We start from the raw sequence: 20,123 nt of genomic DNA, 5'->3' as shown, positions 1-20,123 counted from the left end.
GGTAGTAAACGACGTAATTCATGTCCATCACTAAGGACAATATCTGGAACACATTAAAAATCACAGCAGTGATAACATCTGGGATGCAGGAATTAGCATTTCCTTATACGTGACTTAAATTCACCTCATTCTGAATATGGTGAACAAAATCTAAGCTCATCCTCCCAAAGCTACTCTGTCTTCATGCAGCTTTCGCCTCCCTTCATTTTCAGAACTTTTAACACAACCTTCCTTCTGAAATATACAAAATACCCATGATTTCAGTGACTGTCAGCAAAGGATACCCATAACTCAAAAGAAAATTGCCCACCCAGAATTAGGGGGTTAATGTAAGAAAACAGCTCTAACCTTTGTAGGAGATGATAACCGGAAATCTTTCTGGGTACAATGGAAGCTGTCTCACTACGTATAGAGGGAAGCTTTCCTCTTCACGCAAAAGAAGTGATGGTACCTCTGAGCTGGGTCATGATGACAACCAAAAAAGCCAGGCATGGTGGTAGCATGAGAGTTGTTTTTAGTTTATTTACTTTCTAAACAAAATGTGGGATCAGGAAGAGGGGATGAAGAGTCTGGGGAAAGAATTAATGAACAGCATCTCATGGAAAGGAAAGAAGAAAAGAAAAGAAATATAAAGCAAACAGGAAGAGCACAACAAAGAGGGAAAGACCCCGGGATGGGCTAAAGGAGACGGGTAGCTTAGTTCAGAGGAAATGAGCAATGACCTACAATTCTCATAACCAGGAGAAACACCACTCAGACATTTCCTGCAGGCGGGGCCCAACAGGTCACTGGCTGAGTAGCAGACCAGTAGTTATCCAGGTTAACACTTTAAATTAAAGCCAAAGAGGAATGTAATCTCTGTCATGAAAAGACCCCACTATTTGATTGAGTAAAATCATAAAGGACAGCGTCGGCAAACTTTTTTCTGAAAATGACCATATAGTTAATATTTTTGGCTTTGTGGGACATATGGTCGCCATTGTGACTACTGAATTCTACTATTTTAGAGCAAAAAGCAGCCATGGAAAACATATAAATGAATGGCCATAACTGTGTTCTGATAAAACTTTATGAATTGTGTATAATTTTCATGCATCGTGAAATATCATTTCGGTTTTTTTCAATCATTTAAAATTGGGAAAATCATTTCAACTCATGGGCTATACTTTAAAACTAGTGATGCAGGACTTGGCCCAGGAACTGTAATTTGCTGACTCCTGGTTACAAGCATGGCCCCTCTGGTCAGACAGTACCGGCTTTGCATCTTGCCTCTGCCACTAAATGGCTATCAGGCCATGGGCAAGGTGGCTAACAACAATTAATTTCCTCACTTGTAAATTAAGGATAACAGTATCTGACCCCACAGTGTTTATGGGACATTCAAAAGCATACTACATGAGGCCAGACGCGGTTGCTCACGTCTGTAATCCTAGCACTTTGGGAGGCCAAGGCAGGAGGATCGCTTGAGCCCAGGAGTTTGTGGTTGCATTGAGCTTTGATGACACCACTGCACTCTAGCCTGCACAAGAGAGTGAGATCCTGTCTCAAAAAAAAAAAAAAAAAAGACAAGTATAGCATATGAAAAGTGACTGACATATGGTAAGTGACAATGATGTCACCATCGGGAGTATGGGGGGAAGGGCAGTATTCAGCATCAAGATCTAGGGCTGATGGTCTGTACAAAGAAGGCTGATTCCAAGGATCTGACTTAAGGAGGGATGTACAAACTAGAAAGTCAAACAGGTGATGGCGGATGCTGCAAGTGCCTATTCAATGCTTCACCTAAGAGCTGAGTTGACTAAATTACAATGATTTTGATAGACTTCATTGTGTGTGGATTATAACCTGAATATCCTCTTCAATGTAGAAAGAGGAAGATTATGGACTATGTACCAAACTGTATGGACCAGCTTGGGGAAGGAAGATCATCTAAGGAGACAGAGTGGAAGAGGATGGGTGATAGCAGTCGAGGTGGCCAAGGAGGAAGTGGGGAATCATTTCATTTGGAGGTTGTCCTTGTAGAGTTCTCTGTTTTGTCAGAGGGCAGCCAGCTGTTAAAAACTTTGTCTCTGACAACCCTTCAGAGGCTCCACAGACTTACAAACCAGCTCCTGAAACCAGCACAGGATGGAGAAATTCATTTCAATCCCATTGGATTGGATTCTTTGGACAACTCATCTTAGCGTTGCTTATTGTTAGAAGGGAAAGTTAGCAAAGGATCATGCAACCTTTAAATCTGTTCAGAGGGCCTATTTAGGAGAAATGATACTTCTTCAGCCATTGGGAGTGGTTTTGTATGCTATTCTTGCATATTCTTGAAATTTGCAAATAATCAAGCAAAGACATAATGGCAATATTAATGCAAACAAAAAAGCACAAAAAGAAAATTGTATTACAATTTAGTAACCTCAAACCTTTTATAAGACTTATGGAAAAAATGAGTTACCCCTACTGATGAAAAATACTTGCATTGTCAGATATTTATTGAGCACTTATTATTGATAAGCACCATGCTAAAAGAGTTGGAGATGCAAAGATATACAAGAAGTTTAGCTACCCAGCAGGGGCTTTCAAACAAGATAGTCCATAAAAGGCAGACAACAATTACAGTGGTTAAAACTCGCAGCTGTACAATGTAGGCACAGGGAATGAAAATGAGAGCATTTGCAAAATATCCTCTGGCAGAGAGAGAATTGGTAAGAAACCCCACCACCATGTTTCATGTATCACTATTTCTTGAGCACAGAAAAATAACTCCCTGCTAATTGTCTCCTCGGCAGCCCCCTTGACAGCCTGAGTACCAGAAAAACAAACAAAGCAAAATAATGTGAAATATACTAAAGATTCTGAGAGAAAAAAAAATTTTATAAATGTGGATTGCTAGTGGTGGTGTGTGGTCTAGTGAAAAGAACTTTGGGACACAGAATCAGGAGATCTAAGTTCTACTTAAGTTGCTAATAATGTCTTTAGGCAAACCACTCACTTTCAAGGCCCCGGTTAGCTCATTTCTAAAATGAAGTGACCAGACTATCAAACTTCTTTCCTAGTTCTAAATTCTATCCCTTAATATCAGGATGCATAAATAGGCATGTTTACTAAGGCTATGTTAAGGATATGTTAAGGATTAACTTAAATAACTTGTGAGGTCATCAAAATTGATTTCTAGACTTAATTCTTTTAACAAACCTAGTTAATTTAAGTCAACCACCTTTGTAATTAGGTATTGCACAGGAAGGTAAAATTAAATTAAATTATTTTGCAACAATACACATAACACAACCAGGTAATATGTAAGAGTTATTTACAAAAGTAAAGAAAAATTACTTTTGCTTGTAGAGATAACTGAAAATGGAGAAATGCCCAGTAGTAAGTTATTTCCCAGATTCAAATGTTAATCAGATCAATACATTTTTCTTATTATTTTCATATAGGTCTGGATAGCTATAGACCATATAAACAAAATGAGTTTGTAAAATATGTGCTATTTACTTAAGACATGTTGGCTAAAATTAAAATGAGAACTCATTAAGGAATTAAATTGTTTAGATGCATGGGACCCAACTTTCAACCTATGATTCCCTAATCAACAATCTTGGAACTTTATGGCCTAACTTTTAAAATAATTTGATCCCCAAATTAAAGTTTTAAAGACATACTCAATGAGAAAAAAAAAAGAAATTCAAACACATGAGACACAATTGTCAGAAAAAGTGAAAACTTCAACTGCTTTATTACTAGAAAGCACAAATAAGAGCAGAGCATTAATACCTTTTACCAAATTGTCAAAGATTTTTCCAAATTTTTATACCCAGGATGAAGAAAGGTATAACCTTTCTGGAGAGCAATTTACTTTGCAATATTTACCACAATGCTTGAAAGGAAAGAAGGGGTACTTCCAAACATGATTGGTGGAAATGAGAATTAGTGTTACCCCTCTGGAGGGCAATTTGGCAATATATTTATGCATGCCCTTTGATCCAGGACTTCCACTTCTAGGAATCATCCTAAAGAATAATTGGGCAAATGTGCAAAGATGTATGTTTTTAGCTGTGAAAAAAAAAAAAAATGGAAACTGTGCAAATCTAATGGGAGATTAAATAAATGACTACATTCTTAAAAACGAAAATACACAATTGTTAAAAAGAATGAGGTAACCAAATGTGTACTAATATAGAAAGATATCCAAGATATATGGTAGAGGATAAAAAAGCAAGTTGCAAAATATCATATATAGTGTATAAAATAGCATGTATGAATATGTATGTATGTATGGACAAATGCAGAGATTGTCACCAAAAAGTTAACAGTAATTAGCTATGGGTGGTATGACGTTGAGTGAGTTTTATATTCTTACTATGAATTTCTCTTTGGTTTGAATTTTTCAATGAGTACACATTATTTTTATAATAATGAAAAAGCTATTTTCAGGAGGTAGAAAAGAGAATGGGGAGTGAGAAGAATTGAACATCCATAACCTGTGGTTTTGCTGCCTGGAATTCAATCTAAGGCCATACTATGCACAATAATGTATGAACTGGGATGATCATCACAGCAGGCAATATTCATTATACTGAAAGTTAATAAACATTAAGATTCGATTTAAATAAAATCAGTGTAATTGGATACTATGAAAGTAGAAATATATTAGCTTCAGAATAATTCACACTATATTGGTAAGTGAAACAAAAGGTAACTAACTAAATAGACATAGTTTTACACATATTTGGAATGTTTCATATGTATTTATATATATATATATATATATATATATATATACGTATGTATCTCTAAAAGGCTATATGCCCAAATGTATACTGCAGTACCTAGTAATTCTTATTTTCCTTTTCTAATGTTTCTATAATGAATAAGTATTATTTACGCAATTTTTTTCTTTTAAGTTTTAAAAATATTCCTTATAGAGCTTTCTGATTTTAAAATACTGGTGAGTGGTTAAATAATACAAACCTGTGAAAAACAAAGGCATGAGAATCTCAACTCTTTTCTCCAGCATTAAATTTACCACCAAGAGCCCCCCGGATCCCCCTGCAGCTGACATGCAGCAAGCTATAAAGAACTGAATGCAGCACTATTACAAAACAAGCTCAGGAAACCCAAGGTATCTATTCTGATTTTGTGTCCTAAGACGTACGGGTTATAAAACATACTGGCTCAGATTACAAACTAAGCATGACAAGTCCGTCTGGTACAATCTAACAAAGGAATTTACACAGAATGAGAAATTTATGCATTTCATTTCCTAGGGTAGAATGAATTACAGAGGCAAAAAAACTCAATAGTTAAGCCCTTTTCTACCACTCTTTTATATGCTTCTGAATTATGCATTTCTTACATGATTTACTTATTACTATATTAAAACAAAACTAATATTTTTAAAGGTGAATAGGAGGAGCAGTGAGAAAGAGTATATTTTAACAGGGTCAAACTTTTTGTATATTTTCAGGTGTACTTGGAGATGCAAGACCTCTCTCCCTCACTCTTTCCCTCCCTCCCTCGGAAGATCATTATAGCTGATAACAATAGTTTTTCTCTCCTGGGTAGTGTAGATGACACATTTTTCCTGTAGCTTGTCTTCCTGTAATGTGCAGGAATTCCTGCACTTTCTGGGTGCCCTTCCTGTTAACTTACATTTCAGATTTCCTCAAAAGGCATTCCACTGCTTTAATATTTGAAAAATGTCAGCTCAACCCCAGACAGCTAATATAAACAAGCTGAAAAGCATACCACCTAAAGTTACTACTGTGGAAAACAAAATTTCTTTTTAAGAAATTCTTTCTCGGAATCTCACTGTTGGTAAGGCTGGAAAGAAATAACCCAGTCCTTCCAGCTCCCAGGGAGTCTGTAATTCTTTTGCTTCTGCTGCTGCCTTAAATTAGAGGTCTGTAAAACCGAATTATAGTGATCTAGAAAGTTTGTAAAGGTTCTTGAATTGAACATGTTGTTAAATTCTTCAATACTATGAGATTCTATCTACCTTTCACTTTTCCTCCCATTTTATTTAGTCAGAGTATTAAACAAGAAGTTTGGTACTGCAAAAAGCGTTTTGGCCATTTGAGAATAGCGTAGCTGAATTAGGCCAATTCCACATTTAAGGTCCAGGCCAAGGCTCCTTTGCCATTTCTAAAATGATCACCCACTTCTTTCTACCAATAAATTTCCCTTTGGACAAAAACCCCATGTTCATACCAGATGCACTTTTTAAACAGATTCCAATTAAGAAAACTCCTCTGGGTCATTGGGAATTGATTTGAAGGACTACCAGTATCTGATCCATATAGGCACACCCATAAGTGCAGAGGGCTGTCCTAAAATTTCCTTTAGCTTTCCAACTGGAAAATGTTCTCTACTGAGAGGCAGCTACCTTAAGAATGACCCCAAAAGTATGCAAAAAGGAGAATGATTTAGTTTAGATCCTAAGGTCCAAAGATAAGATCATAGTAAGCCATACCTTCTTCAGGACACGTTCCTGACTATCCCCCAAATAGAAAGATCACTTCAATCTCTAGATTCCAATAGCACCATTTCTCTTCAATACCTGTCCTATTAACTTGAATTATAATGATTTCCATACATACTTGCTTTCCCCAACCAGAAGGTAAGTTCCCCGAAGGACTTCATTTTAAATATTTTGTGTGTCACCCAAATCTCGTATGAACACACACACACATATATGTATATAAACATGCATACCATAATATATTTATACATACATTAAACTGAATTAAATGAATGAGCTGAATGTTTCCCAAATACAAAATAACTAGATGCGGTCTCTTTAATACACCAAAGCATGGACTGCCTCTTCTAAACTGCTACTTTTCGGCTCAATTAGATTTTAGGTTTTCCCTATTAAAGGAACATCTCTACTTCATAATGCCAATTCTTAGGTTCTTCAACACTATTAACTTTTCAGATTTTCATTCTCCCCTAATACTCAAAGAAAAGCAAAGTCCTACTTTGAATTCTTGAAAATATAACTTCCTTCTTGGGTTGCTGAGATACTATGACTTCCATCAGGTAAAATTAAAAAGTGGTACAACTACTTCAAAAAAAAAAAGAAAAGCAGCCGAAAGCTTATTAGACACTTTAATTTCACCAGGTCTTACTCAGACAGTGCCACAGGTCGCCAAATTCACTAGTACCTAACTCATCTCTTCTTCATTGCATACATTCTCATATGGCATATGCTTTCTCTGTGGTAAAGAAGGAATTGTCCTGAAATAAGTGATTTAGGGTCCCACAGGCATCTGACAGCACCCCTTCAGCTCTCTTATGCCAAGTCAGGAGTTTTTTTAATCCCCTCCCCAGGATGACATTAAGCCTGCAAAATACAACTGTGTTTAAAATATTAAGAAAAAGAAAAAACAAAAATAAAACAACCATAATCCTGAACTTCTGACCTAGTATAGCCGACTAAATATATGCAATTATACACTTAAAAGATTTCATTATGGTTGTCAATGAAACAGTGCAGTCTCCTCACATTGCTGTAATGCTTAAAAGTACTGTTTCCCCCCTCAATATTTTCCCCCCCGAGATGCAAAGCATCTCTCAAATGGGCAGACATAAAACATTAGGTCCCTACTGCTGCTTCTAAATACTGTGAGCCAATAAGCAATTGGTGTAAAGTGCAAAATCTCCGAAGAGCAAGACTTCTTGTCTGCTTCTTTGTAATATGCTCTTATTCACCCTTCACCTTTACTTCCTTTAAAAATCAAAAGTTGCCTAATGTTCAAAGCGGTATCAATGGAAATTTAGCTAAATACCGGCGCTGCAACGGTTTATTCCCAAAAGAATGTAAGATTACATTAATTTCCTAGTAGTTTAACTCAAGTTTTACCTTTCATCTTCACCTACATACTTTTAGAAAGTTTGTATTCCTGTTGCACACAAAATTACTTATAACGTGTGTGCATACTAAAGAATTTTACAATTATATAAAGCATTGCACATTTAGACGCTACCAACCTGCTCTATCTCTCCTGACTGTGCAAAAGGCAAAAAGAGCTCAGTAATCCTAGCAGAAGAATGCAAATAACGTCAATGCACAGCTGAACTGCAAGCCCTGCCTTACAGGAACTCTCTGTGTCTGCAAAAAAAGACACATACTAAACAGGAAATGCAACTGAGCTGTGGAAAACCTCAAACTTAAAAATGCAATCGCCAGGCGAAAATTGCATCCATGCATTCATAAATGCATGCACAACCCTTTGCATTTTTGCAAGTAATGCAAATAGGCTCTTACCTTTCGACTGAGACATTTTCCCCTTTCCTTTGATGGGGGAGGGGAGCACAAAAGACTTTGCCTTGCTTCTCTTCTGTAGCTAGTTTTGCAACAAAGATGCAAGCTGCAGGCGTGCAATCTTCATGCAAGTGGAGTTTCTCTTGACCGATGCAGCAGATGGACTTTCAGAGAATCAAGATGGAAATGCACACCTTGCAAAACAGACTGGAAAGTGATTTTTTCCCCCAGTTGCAACGTTAGGGAAGGCTGTGCTGCAGCTACATGATGGGCCAGGGCTGGCAGCTAAAAGCTCCAAACTTGGAACTGAGTATCTTAGTGCGCAGACGTCCTTCCTGCGAAGAGCGCGGGGGCCGCTGGGTAATGTAGTTCCCTGCGGAGTCTACGGGGCTCTGATTTAAGGAAACGTGGTCGCCCGGGTCGCCGAGCGAGGTGGCTGGGTGTAACAAAGATGAGCCCAGGTAAACAAGTCAGACACACACTGTGTAGTAAGTGATAGGCGCAAAACAACAAAGCCAAGGGGAGGGGGCATTTTTGTTCTCGCAAAGCCTCTGAAACAACAACTGAAGAACATTAGGTTAGCTAAAGAAGCTTTGGCTCGCCTAGGTCTGTTTGGGTGTTTAGTGTGTTGATTTTGCAGCTCAGCACCTGTTGTACTGTTCCTGCATGTAGACGTTTTACCCTCACTTCTCCATTTTTAAAAACATTTTTCTCTCATGCAGAATTTGTTGGTGATTTGGCTGGGCTGGAGGTAAGGTTACCTTTGCACTGCAGAGAAGATGCAAAGTTTAATTTATTAAAAAACGACCCAGGTCAGTTATTTTCAAGGAACCTGAAATTCAATACGCGGTAGGTGTGGGGCCGGGAGCTTGGGGACTTCTCATTTCTTACAGGGTTACAGAGGAAGTTCTACTTTTTATATGTCAAAGCTAACTTTTTGAGAGTTAAGATATTTAGATGCTTTTGCTCACCTAGGGGGGAGAAGATCCCCTGGCCTACGGGAGAAAGTGGGTGGTAATCTTACGAGTACAAAATCACATATCTTGAATTTGTTCAATAAAATTAATAGGTATTTGTTGAGCGCCCAGGATGTGGCAGGCGTCTTTCTAGGGCCTTGAGTTGTTTATTTGTCCTGTACTGCTCACAGCTAGGGGGTGGGCGGCATCGTCGTGGAGAACCCCTTTCACAAGGAAGCCAGGAATGCATAGAATAATTCTCTGCCAGAAATGGAGAGGAGTGAGCAGGGAATGGGCGGAAATGAGCTAAGACTTCTACTTCACTGAGAGTAGACAGACTCACAAATGTTCTTTTAAAGTAGAGAGGGAGAAATTGAGGAATTCAGGGCAGTGTGAGCAAAGCACGGTGGCAGGGGTGAGGATAGCCTTTTTAGGGCACCCTAAGGATACCATGTATGCAAGAGTATTGGAGGGTGAGGCAAATATACAGGTGAAAACTCCACAGGGCCTTAAAAGGCAGGCTAGGGTTTGGGACTTTATTCCCCTAGGAATTGGGAAGTGGTGAAAGGATTTTGAAAGGGGTGTAACCTAATCAAAGCATTGTTGAAAGTAAATTTGCCCTCAGGGATCAAGGTGGGTTGGAACTGGGAGAGGCTAGAGATAGGTCTTCAGCAGTGAAAGGCAAAAAGAAACACTTCGAAATGTTTCTGATAGATTTGATGGCTGCTAATGAAAACTATTGGAATTTATTAAGAAATCTAGGAAGCGAGGGCCATCTGAGTAATGGATGAATCAGAGGAAAGAAGGCCACCATGTTTCAGCTGCAAATCAGCAAATCAACTCTTAAATATGTAATAGGACATGGTACTAACATTAGTTTACTTAAGTTGACCCCCCTTACTGACACTGGGAATTAATCAAGGCAACCTCATGTCCATGTTAGCTTCTGCCCCTAAAAGGAAGGCATTTCTATCCCATGAGCACAGGTACAAGGACTTTCTACCTCATTTTTTTTTTTTTTTTGAGACAGAATCTTGCTCTGTTTCCTGGGCTAGAGTACAGTGGCATCAGCCTAGCTCACAGCAACCTCAAATTCCTGGGCTCAAGTGATCCTCCTGCCTCAGCCTCCCAAGTAGCTGGGACTACAGGCGAATGCCACCATGCCTGGCTAATTTTTTCTATTTCTGGTAGAGACGGGGTCTCACTCTTGCTCAGGCTGGTCTCGAACTCCAGAGCTCAAGGGATCCTCCTGCCTCAGCCTCCCAGAGTGCTAGGTTACAGGCATGAGCCACCGCGCCCGGCCTTGCATTGCTCTTAAATAGCCCCAGAGTCCCTTCTATATGGAAGAGTTCTAAGAGCTGTGAAACTTGGCTGGTGCATTTTGCTACTGTCATTAGTGCTTGTACTTTCTCTGCATAGGCATGCACAGTCCACAACTGGCAAATGGATTATGTTCTGAAAGTCAGACTGTAATTCATTTTCCCACAGAAACAACATGTTCAATAGCTAATACACACATATAAGCACACACACATACACAAAACACCTTTAATCCATAGATTGGCTGAATCATATATTTAAAAATAGCAAAATGTAGCATTTTTTTTTCTTTCTGGGGAAAAAATATATCCTGAATTTCAAGTAGGAAATTGGGATGATGGCAAGCTCAACCTCTCTGTGAAGTCTTAGCTTCTAGAAGAAAAAGTTCTTCCTGCCTTGGTGTTCAGAGGTTTCCCCCTCTCACATTCCTGGGTGGAGGAAGAGGTTGTGCCTCTTCTTGCCAGTCTTTGTGTCATCATTGGTCCTAGGAGGAGAATCCCTCCCCTCCTGGTGTAAGAAGGCAAGAGTGAACTCTGGCACGACTGTTCTTTTATATTCACATCAAGTGTTTATCTTGAAGCTGGGCGTGGTGGCTCACTCCTGTAATCCCAGCACTTTGAGAGGCTGAGGTGGGAGGATCACTTGAGACCAGGAGTTCTAGACCAGCCTAGACAACATAGAAAGACCCTATCTCTACAGAAAATAAGAAAAATTAGCTGGGCATGGTGGTGCACACCTGTAGTCCCAGCACTTTGGGAGGCTGAGGCAGGAGGATCGCTTGAGCCCAGGAGTTTGAGGTTGCAATGAACCATGATGACACCACTGCACTCTAGCCTGGGTGACCGAGTGAGACCATGTCTCAAAAGAAAAAAAAATGTTTCTCTTGAGGTGGCCTGTGCTTTGGCTTTAAATCCCCATCTTTGTAATTTGCTGGACTTCAGGTCTTTCTAAAATGCAAGTCTGACGCATTTTCCTCTCTGCTTCTAATTATCTTCTGGATCAATTCCAAACTCTGTAGCATGGTATAATTGGTTCCACAAGGCCCTGCCTTCTCTCCAGCTTGATTTCTCATCTTATGTTGACACTATAGCCAGGAGAAGCCAGGTGTTCTTCCTCCTTGCTTCTAGATACATGCTCCATCTTCCTTGCAAGTATTTTCCATTCTCTACCTGGCTGGTTCTGATTTGTCCTTGAAGATTCAGTTGGCATTTCCTTTAGGCTATCTTCTGTAACATATCACCCTAGATTCCAATGATGGAGTTACTACCAAGGGAAACCAGAGCACCTTGGAGAAGCCTTGTGCTATCAAGTTAAAGGTGTGAGATTCTTGGGAGAAGGCCCCCTAGGTTAGGTAGCATTAATTTAGGTCATACTGGCTTTCTGAAGGAATTATTCTAGAGGTTTATGTGAGATAGGGGAGGTGGTGGGAGTAGGGTGTCGCATATATTCCATAGACCACGAACAGTACCTGTGACCTTATATCTGAATAGCAGATTTCTCAACTGGGGGCAGTTTTGCTTCCCAGGGTACATTTGGCAATGTCTGGAGACATTTTTGGTTGTCAGAATGGGAGGAGAAAGGGTGATACTGGCATCTAACGGGTAGAGACCAGGCCTGCTGGTAACCATGCTACAGTGCACTGGAAGCCCTCCACAACAAGGAATTATCTGGTCCAAATGTCAATAGTACTGAGTTTGAGAAACTCTGCTGTATAGTATAAAAAGTTACTGAACACTCTCTTTTTAAGTTAATTCGAAACTAATGAGATATAGTGGTGTAACTATTTTGACATGAGAAAAACAGTAGGATCTAAGAGATTTGGATTCTAGTCCTGGTGCTAGAAAAAGTTGGCTGTGTCTCCTGAGGCAAGTCGCTTTACCTTTCTGGGCCTGTTTGTTTCACTGTAAAATAAGGAGCTCAGACTAAGGCCCCTTCCAGTTCTAGCAGTCCATGGCTCTAAACTCAGCTCAAATGTCTGATTAACACCACTAATGATTTAAAGAAAGAAGAGAATTGTGATCACAGGTTCTATTTTTTACACTGGCTAAAACATCTTCCTGATCCCTTGCTTTGGCAAGACATGGATAACTATCCTAATAACATCGCTTAAGAGATGAGACAAGAAATACTCATATTGCCATTTGAAATAATGCCTTCCAGGTAGCAGTACTAATCTGAACATGACATTTATGAATGTTTCCCAACAGTGTCTATTAGATGTCAGAAACAAGGGAAAGGAAGGCACCAAAGTTAAAGCTACGAGTTCAAGTCTGAATGTCTGCTTTTCTAGATTGTAGGAAATTGTGGTATGTGTAAGTATGTTATTCGTTTAGGGGACTGGATGGGTAAGTCATGGTTGTACTATATCTTTAAATACAAGTCTTTTAACTGCATTAAAGGATCATGATGAACTATGATTGCTAGGAGAAATTTTAGAAATCCGAATATCGACTCAGCTTAGCTTTTGGTGCCCTCCCCTTAAGGCTGGCTATGCCTGTTTAGCCTTATCTCCCATTCATCCACTATAGGATTCCTTTGTTTAAGCAGTCTGGTCAAAACAGAATTACTTATCTTACTAAGCCATGAATTACATGGCACCACTGCTATATGTTAACTCATACTATTGTTCTATGTCTTAGCGTTTTTCTGGCCTCCAGTCTTTGCTTTCTAAATTCCATACTTCATTGAAAGTTAAAGGTCTTCTCTTCCATGAAGATGTCCTTGCTCACATCCCTCTGTCCTATAAAGAACATCCCCACCCTTTAAACTCTCATGGCATCTGTTAGTTCTTATGGGTCATATATCTAATACTATCTCTCGATAATATTGCTGAAGTACAAACCTTACCTCTTCTGCAAAATGATATGTTGGGATCTCACTGTTGCTCAGGCTGGTCTCCAATTCCTGACCTCAAGCAATCCTCTTGCCTCGACCTCCCAGAATGCTAGGATTACAGGCGTGAGCCACGGTGCCTGGCCAAAAGAAAAATTTTCTAATTAATTATGATATCTAAGTAAAAACATTTTGCCTAATACTCCTATTAATATTCTATATTTTCAAATTACTGTCAACAAACCTTTATAATCAACAGTGCTTGGCATATCTTATGGAAATGCCAACAATCTGTCTAGAGACCTCATTGGATTACATTCCCATTGAATAAAAAATGTATAAACTGAATGGTCATCATTTCTAAGCAATTAAGGAGCCATTTAGAGCTCCAGTATGATTCTGTTTCAACCTCTTCCCCAAAACCATATTGAGTCTTGGACAGGCATGTTACCATCAGCCAACTGACAAAAAGATGTAGGTTCTGGGAAAGTAAGAATAGAAATTATTCCAGCCTAGCACTAACCCCGTAAGGGTGTCAGTGTATTATCTGTGTGGTATGTTAAAAGCATTGGTGAGTAGTGAACTCCAAATCATTAGATTGAGTAATACAGGGCACAAAAAAGATTTCAAATCCTGTTAAGTCAAGAGAGAAAAATGGAATGGCATCTAATCTAACATGCAGCATATACTTTTCCTCTTCCTTTCACCCTAATCAATCAATCTCTCTCTCTCTTTCCATATACAGTTACCCCTCAGTATCCATGGGGGATTGGTTCCAGGACCTCCCTTGGAACCCAAAATCCATGAATGCTCAAGTCCCTGATATAAAATAGTACAGTATTAGCATATAACCTATGCACATCCTCCCATATACTTTAAATCATTTCTAGATTACCTGTAACACCTAATACAATGTAAATGCTATGTAAATAGTTGTTACACTGTATTGTTTGGGGCAGAGGTCCCCAACTTTTTGGCACCAGGCACCAGTTTCATGGAAGACAATTTTTCCACGGACCAGAGACCACACCTCCTGCTGTGTGGCTGGGTTCCTAACAAGCCACAGAACGGTACCGGTTCATGGGCCCTGGGGGTTGGGGACCACAGGTTTAGGGAATAATGATAAGAAAAAAAAGTCTGTACATGTTTAATACAGATGTCATTTTTTTTTCAAATATTTTTCATCTACATTTGAATCCGTGGATATGGAAAGCCAACTGTATATATATATATATATATGGAAACATATACACACATATACACATATTACATATTAATATATACATGTACACACATATATATGTGTATCTTTTTCTCTTTCATACAACAGTCATTTTCTGGCTCTGGTCCTGCCCTGTCTAGCTTTAGAAAATCTGAAGAAATCAGAGCTTGATAGAAAGCCAAATAAATGGTTGTGCTCTCTATGTGAGGTTCAAGTTACACCCAAATTTGTAACTTATTTGTAACACACCTAATGAAGTCCATGTTTAATTAATTACTGGCTTGTATTATACAGGGCGATTTGAAAGGAATTGTACATTAACCACCCTGACCCCTAGTTCCTCACTTTACAACTTCTTCCAGAGAGGATATTTCCTAAACTTCATAGTTATACTGTACCTTCTTTTTCAGCCTTAAGAATTGAAGAATCTCATCATGGCTGCTATTTCAGTTTACAAAGGTAATATGCTACAGAGGGGTCACAGGTGATTGATGCATGCCTTAGTGACATGAGGGGTGCATATTGAACATTTGTTAAATTATAGAGAAAGCTGGGAGAATTCTTTTACAATGGAGGATCTCAAATTGCGACCCTTGCTCCAAATCCACCTGCTGGCTGTTATTACAAATAAAGTTTTATTGGAATACAGCTATGCCCATTCATTTATGTATTGGCTATGGATGCTTTTGAACTACAACAGAGTTGAATATTTGCAACAGATAGTGTCTGCCCCTCAAAATCTAAACTATTTACTATCTGGCCCTCTACAGAATATGTATGTAGAACCTGCACTACAACTTGGTCTTGACTACATGTTTTTATAAACCTCACTTACTGATTAACACATTTCCAAAAGTGTTCAAGTCTTCTGGAATCACTGTACTTGAACTAACTGTTTCTAATACTACAGTCATAACTCCACAATTAAACTGTAAAATCCTTGAGGATACTCTTACAGACCCTGGAGATTAGATTATGTGAAGCACAACATTGAGTGTATAGCAAGCCTGCGATAAATGTTTCCAGATAGATTAATTAAATTGAGCATTGTCATAAGCATAATAAATTGTATAATATAAAATTGTCTTTCAGTTTTCCTTGAGTATATCTGACTTTCAACTTATTTCACTTTTCCTAGCTATCTCTTAGGATGATCAAGTCCTAGTATGTTTAAGTAGTAGGTGTATGTACTTAAAAAAGGATTAGGAAAAATCAAAATATAAAATACAGCTTGAGTAACGCCAGCTATAAAAGGCATATTCACAAATCTGCTTTTTATCTCAGGGATCAAAAGAAAAAAGAAGAGGGAAACACATCAGTTTATTATATCTCATTTTAAAAAGTAATTAAGACTTTTTTAATTAAGACCTACAGTTGTGATAGGTATGGTATGGGTTACAAAAATGAGAAAGTATGATTCCTGCTCTGAGAAGCTTAAAATCCTATGAATAATGTCAGTAACATGTGTCGTAATATTTTTCAGTTTACAGGCTCTGTCCACACACACTGTATCATTTTATCCTGACAATGACACTGAAAATGTATTGTTCCAACATCCCAGTTTGTCATCATCATCTCATATTGTTGCTTTCCTTTTATAAGGTGGAAAAACATGTGCTTTGAAACTATCTTGACTACAAATGTAAAAACTTGTCTTCTGAGTCCTAGTTTCTTACTTTATCCAATCTAGTCTTAAGCTCAGTAACTTCTAATAAGCGCCCTGGAAATGTGCTTTTTTCAGGCTAAGAGTAATCTAGTAACATTTTGCCTCATTTTGTATTAGTTATTAATGAGACTCAGATCAGTATGTATAAAATCCATAATAAATCTGTATATCTCCTTTACACTCTGAACCTTGGCCAATACACTGTACTATTTGAGGATGAGTTAGAAACACTGATATAGGACAAAGTGTTGTGCCCTTCAGGGCACCTTGATCTGTTTACATTGATATTAATAGATGGTTCTGGGCTGCAGTCACAGACCTGAATAATTCAGGTCATAGTGAACTGCTGAACTTTTTTAAGAACTATAAAATATTCTGGGAAATTTTTTAAGTAGATGACATATGCAAGTTATAGAAAAGTTTAAAAATCCACAGAAAATTAAGAAGTTGTCTGAACTCCAGTTGTGCAGAAATAGTTAACATAATAAATAAATGTGTTTTGAAATTGCTGCATCTGGATTAGTGTCCAAAGGAGATGTTTCATAATGAACAACATATAGCAGGTAAGTAGAAAATAATCCTGATTTTTCATATTTACTCTCTTGAGATTGGTAGACTAATAATTGTATTTGTGGGCCAAAGTCAAAGAAATAATGTGTTTTATATGTTTTTAATTAATACATCACATAATTGAATAGTACTTTATAAGTGTTATAAAATTGTATGTTATCGGAAAGTATCTATTTGAGAATATAATGAACACACAATGGGAATTTTATAGATTGGGCTTCCTACCATCCAAAAAGGTTATGGTTAGCCTCTTTATGGTGCAATGGCATGAGCTACATACTCCACACTTGTTCATGATTCTGTATCCTACAGTACAAGGAGTAAAACCACAGAGATGTTAGGTTGTTCTCTCCTGCCACTGGAATTCTTTGGAAGTCTGTCCTAGAACTCTTTCCAGCAACCTTACTTTACTGACAGATGAAAAATGAGGAGAATCTAGAAACTCTGCATGTTTGCTAAAGACAACTGGAGATTTCCATTTTATAGATCCTTATTTATCCTCTTGTTTCTGTTTTTTTAACCCAAATAAATATCAAAATGAATTTATTAAACATTTTGGGGGCATGTTGCCATATCGGATGCTACTATATATAAAGAAACTGTGTGGAGTATGGTAACACCATCTGGCACTGTGAATAAATTTTGGAATGCTTGTGGAAATTTCAAAGAAAAATGTAGAAAATTTTGTGCATAATTTTTTAAAATTTATTTCCATGAAATCCAGGATTTGGGAAGCTCATTATATAGTTTTTTAGGAGACATTTGGATGATTTTTAAAAAATACTCAGTCCTTTATGAAAAAATATAATGCCTGGCTTTTAACTTTTAATAACTCATTAAATTTTTTGTATAACAGGAGCTTCTAATAGTAGTTATTTAAAATATTCTATGTAAAAATCTTTAAAGGATTTATGAACGTCATAATACAGGCATACCTCAGAGATACTGTGGGTTTGGTACCAGGCCACTGTAATAAAGCAAATATTGCAATGAAATGAGTCACACAAACTTTTTGGTTTGTGTGCATATAAAGGTTATGTTTATGCTATAGTCTATTAAGTGTGCGACAGCATTTTGTCTAAAAAAGTATATACTTTAATTTAAAAATACTGTATTGCTAAAAATTGGTAATGATCATCTGAGCCCTCAGTGAGTCCTAATATTTTTGCTGGTGGAGGGTCTTGCCTCAGTGTTGATGGCTGCTGACTGGTCAGGTGGTGGTTCCTGAAGGTTGGGAGAGCTGTGGCAATTTCTTAAAATAAGATAAGAATGATGTTTGCCATATCGGTTGACTCTTTCCGTCATGGAAGATTTCTCTGTAGCATGGGATGCTGTTTGATAGCATTTTACCCACGGTAAAACTTCTTTCAGAATTGGAGTCAATCCTCTCAAGCCCTGCTGCTGCTTTACCAACTGAGTTTATGTAATATTCTAAATCCTTTGTTGTCGTTTCAACATCGTTCACAGCACTTTCACCAGGAGTAGACTTTATCTCAAGAAAGCACTCTCTTTACTCATTCCTAAGAAGCAGCTCCTCATCCGTGCAAGTTTCATCATGAAACTGCAGCAAGTCAGTCACATCTTCAGGCTTTACTTCTAATTCTAGTTTTCTTGCTGTTTCTACCACATCTGCATTTACTTACTCTACTGAAGTCTTGAACCCCTCAAAGTCATCCAAGAGGGTTGGAATCAACTGCTTTTAAACTCCTGTTAATGTCAATATTTTGACCTCTTCCCATGAATGATGGATGTTTTTAATGGCATCTAGAATGGTGAATCTTTTCCAGAAGTTTTTCAATTCACTTTGCCCAGATCCATCAGAGGAATCACTACCTATGGCAGCCATTGCCTTACAAAATGTATTTCTTAAATAATAAGACTTGGAGCCAGGCATGATGGCATGCACCTGTAGCCCTAGCTACTCAGAAGGCTGAGGCAGGAGGATCGCTTGACCCCAGGAGTTTGAGGATGCAGTGAGCTGTGATCATGCCATTGTATCCCAGAGCCTGGTCAACAGAGCGAGACTTTGTCTCAAAAAAAAAAAAAATATATATATATGATACAATAACAAGACTTGGAAGTCAAAATTACTCCTCCATCTGTGGGCTACAGAGTGGATGTTGTGTTAGCGGTGGGGGAAACAACATCCATCTCCTTATACATCTCCATCAGAGGTCTTACCAGGTGCATTGTCAACAAGCAGTTCTATTTTGAAAGGAATCTTTTTTTTCGGAGCAGTAGTTCTCAACAGTGAGCTTAAAATAATCAATAAACCATGATGTAAACAGTTGTGCTATCATCCGGTCTTTGTTCTTCCATTTATAGCTCATAGGAAGAGTAGATTTAGCATAATTCTTAAGGGCTATAAGATTTTCCGAATGGTAATTGAGCATTGGTTTCAACTTAAGTCACCAGCTGCATTAGCCCCTAACAAGAGAGTCCTTTGAAGCTTTGAAGTCAGGCATTGACTGACTTAACTATGAAAGTCCTAGACTGTTTTGTCGACATTGAAAATCTATTTTAGTGTGGCCACCTTCATCAGTTATCTTAGCTAGATCTTCTGGATAACTTGCTGCAGCTTCTACATCAGCACTTGATGTTTCACCTGGCACTTTTATGTTGCGGAGTTGGCTTCTTTCCTTAAACTTAATGAACAAACCTTTGCTACCTCAAACCTTTTCTCTGCAACTTCCTCACCTTTCTCAGCCTTCATAGAATTGAAGAGAATTAGGGTCTTGCTCTAGGTTCAGATTTAGCTTAAGGAAATGTTGTGGCTGGTTTGATCTTCTGTCTAGACCGCTCGAACTTTGTATCAGCAGTGTGGCTGTTTTGCTTTCATATCATTTGTGTGTTTGCTGGAGTAGCACTTTTAATTTCCTTCTAGAACTTTTCCTTTGCATTCACAACTTGGCTGTTTGGTGCAAGAGGCCTTGCTTTGGTCTGTTTCAGCTTTTGACATGCCTTCTTCACTAAACTTAATCATTTCTGGCTTTTGATTTAAAGTGAGAGGTGTGTGACTTCCTTTCACCTGAACACTTAGAGGTCTTTGTAGGGTTATTAATTGGCCAAATTTCAATACTGTTGTGACTCAGGAAATAGGAAGGCCCAAGGTGAAAGAAAGAGACAAGGAACAGCTAGCTGGTCAGTGAAGCAGTCAGAACACACGTAACATTTATTGATTAAGTTCACATTTATTGATTAAGTCTTATGTGGGTTTGTGGTGCCCCCAAACAATTACAGTAGTAACATCAAACATCACAGATCACCGTAACAGATACAATAATAATGAAAAAGTTT

At 38.2% G+C, this 20,123-nt stretch overlaps 1 protein-coding gene across 1 annotated transcript in view; it reads right to left on the bottom strand.

Annotated features, from left to right (window-relative positions):
- The window catches only part of MAP2K6 (mitogen-activated protein kinase kinase 6), a 109,795-nt gene extending 101,215 nt beyond the window's left edge, over positions 1 to 8,580 (bottom strand). The window contains exon 1 of the mRNA XM_012662246.1: positions 8,264 to 8,580. Coding sequence (XP_012517700.1) covers positions 8,264 to 8,279 — 16 coding nt within the window. The 5' untranslated portion in view covers positions 8,280 to 8,580. The remainder of the gene's footprint in view (positions 1 to 8,263) is intronic.
- Positions 8,581 to 20,123: the final 11,543 nt, after the last annotated feature.

The sequence above is a fragment of the Propithecus coquereli genome, unplaced genomic scaffold, assembly GCF_000956105.1.
Source record: "Propithecus coquereli isolate 6110/MARCELLA unplaced genomic scaffold, Pcoq_1.0 Scaffold76, whole genome shotgun sequence".
NCBI classification, from domain to species: Eukaryota; Metazoa; Chordata; class Mammalia; order Primates; family Indriidae; genus Propithecus; species Propithecus coquereli.
The sequence above is the reverse complement of the archived record's forward strand: the minus strand, read 5'-3'. Positions and strand labels throughout refer to the sequence as shown.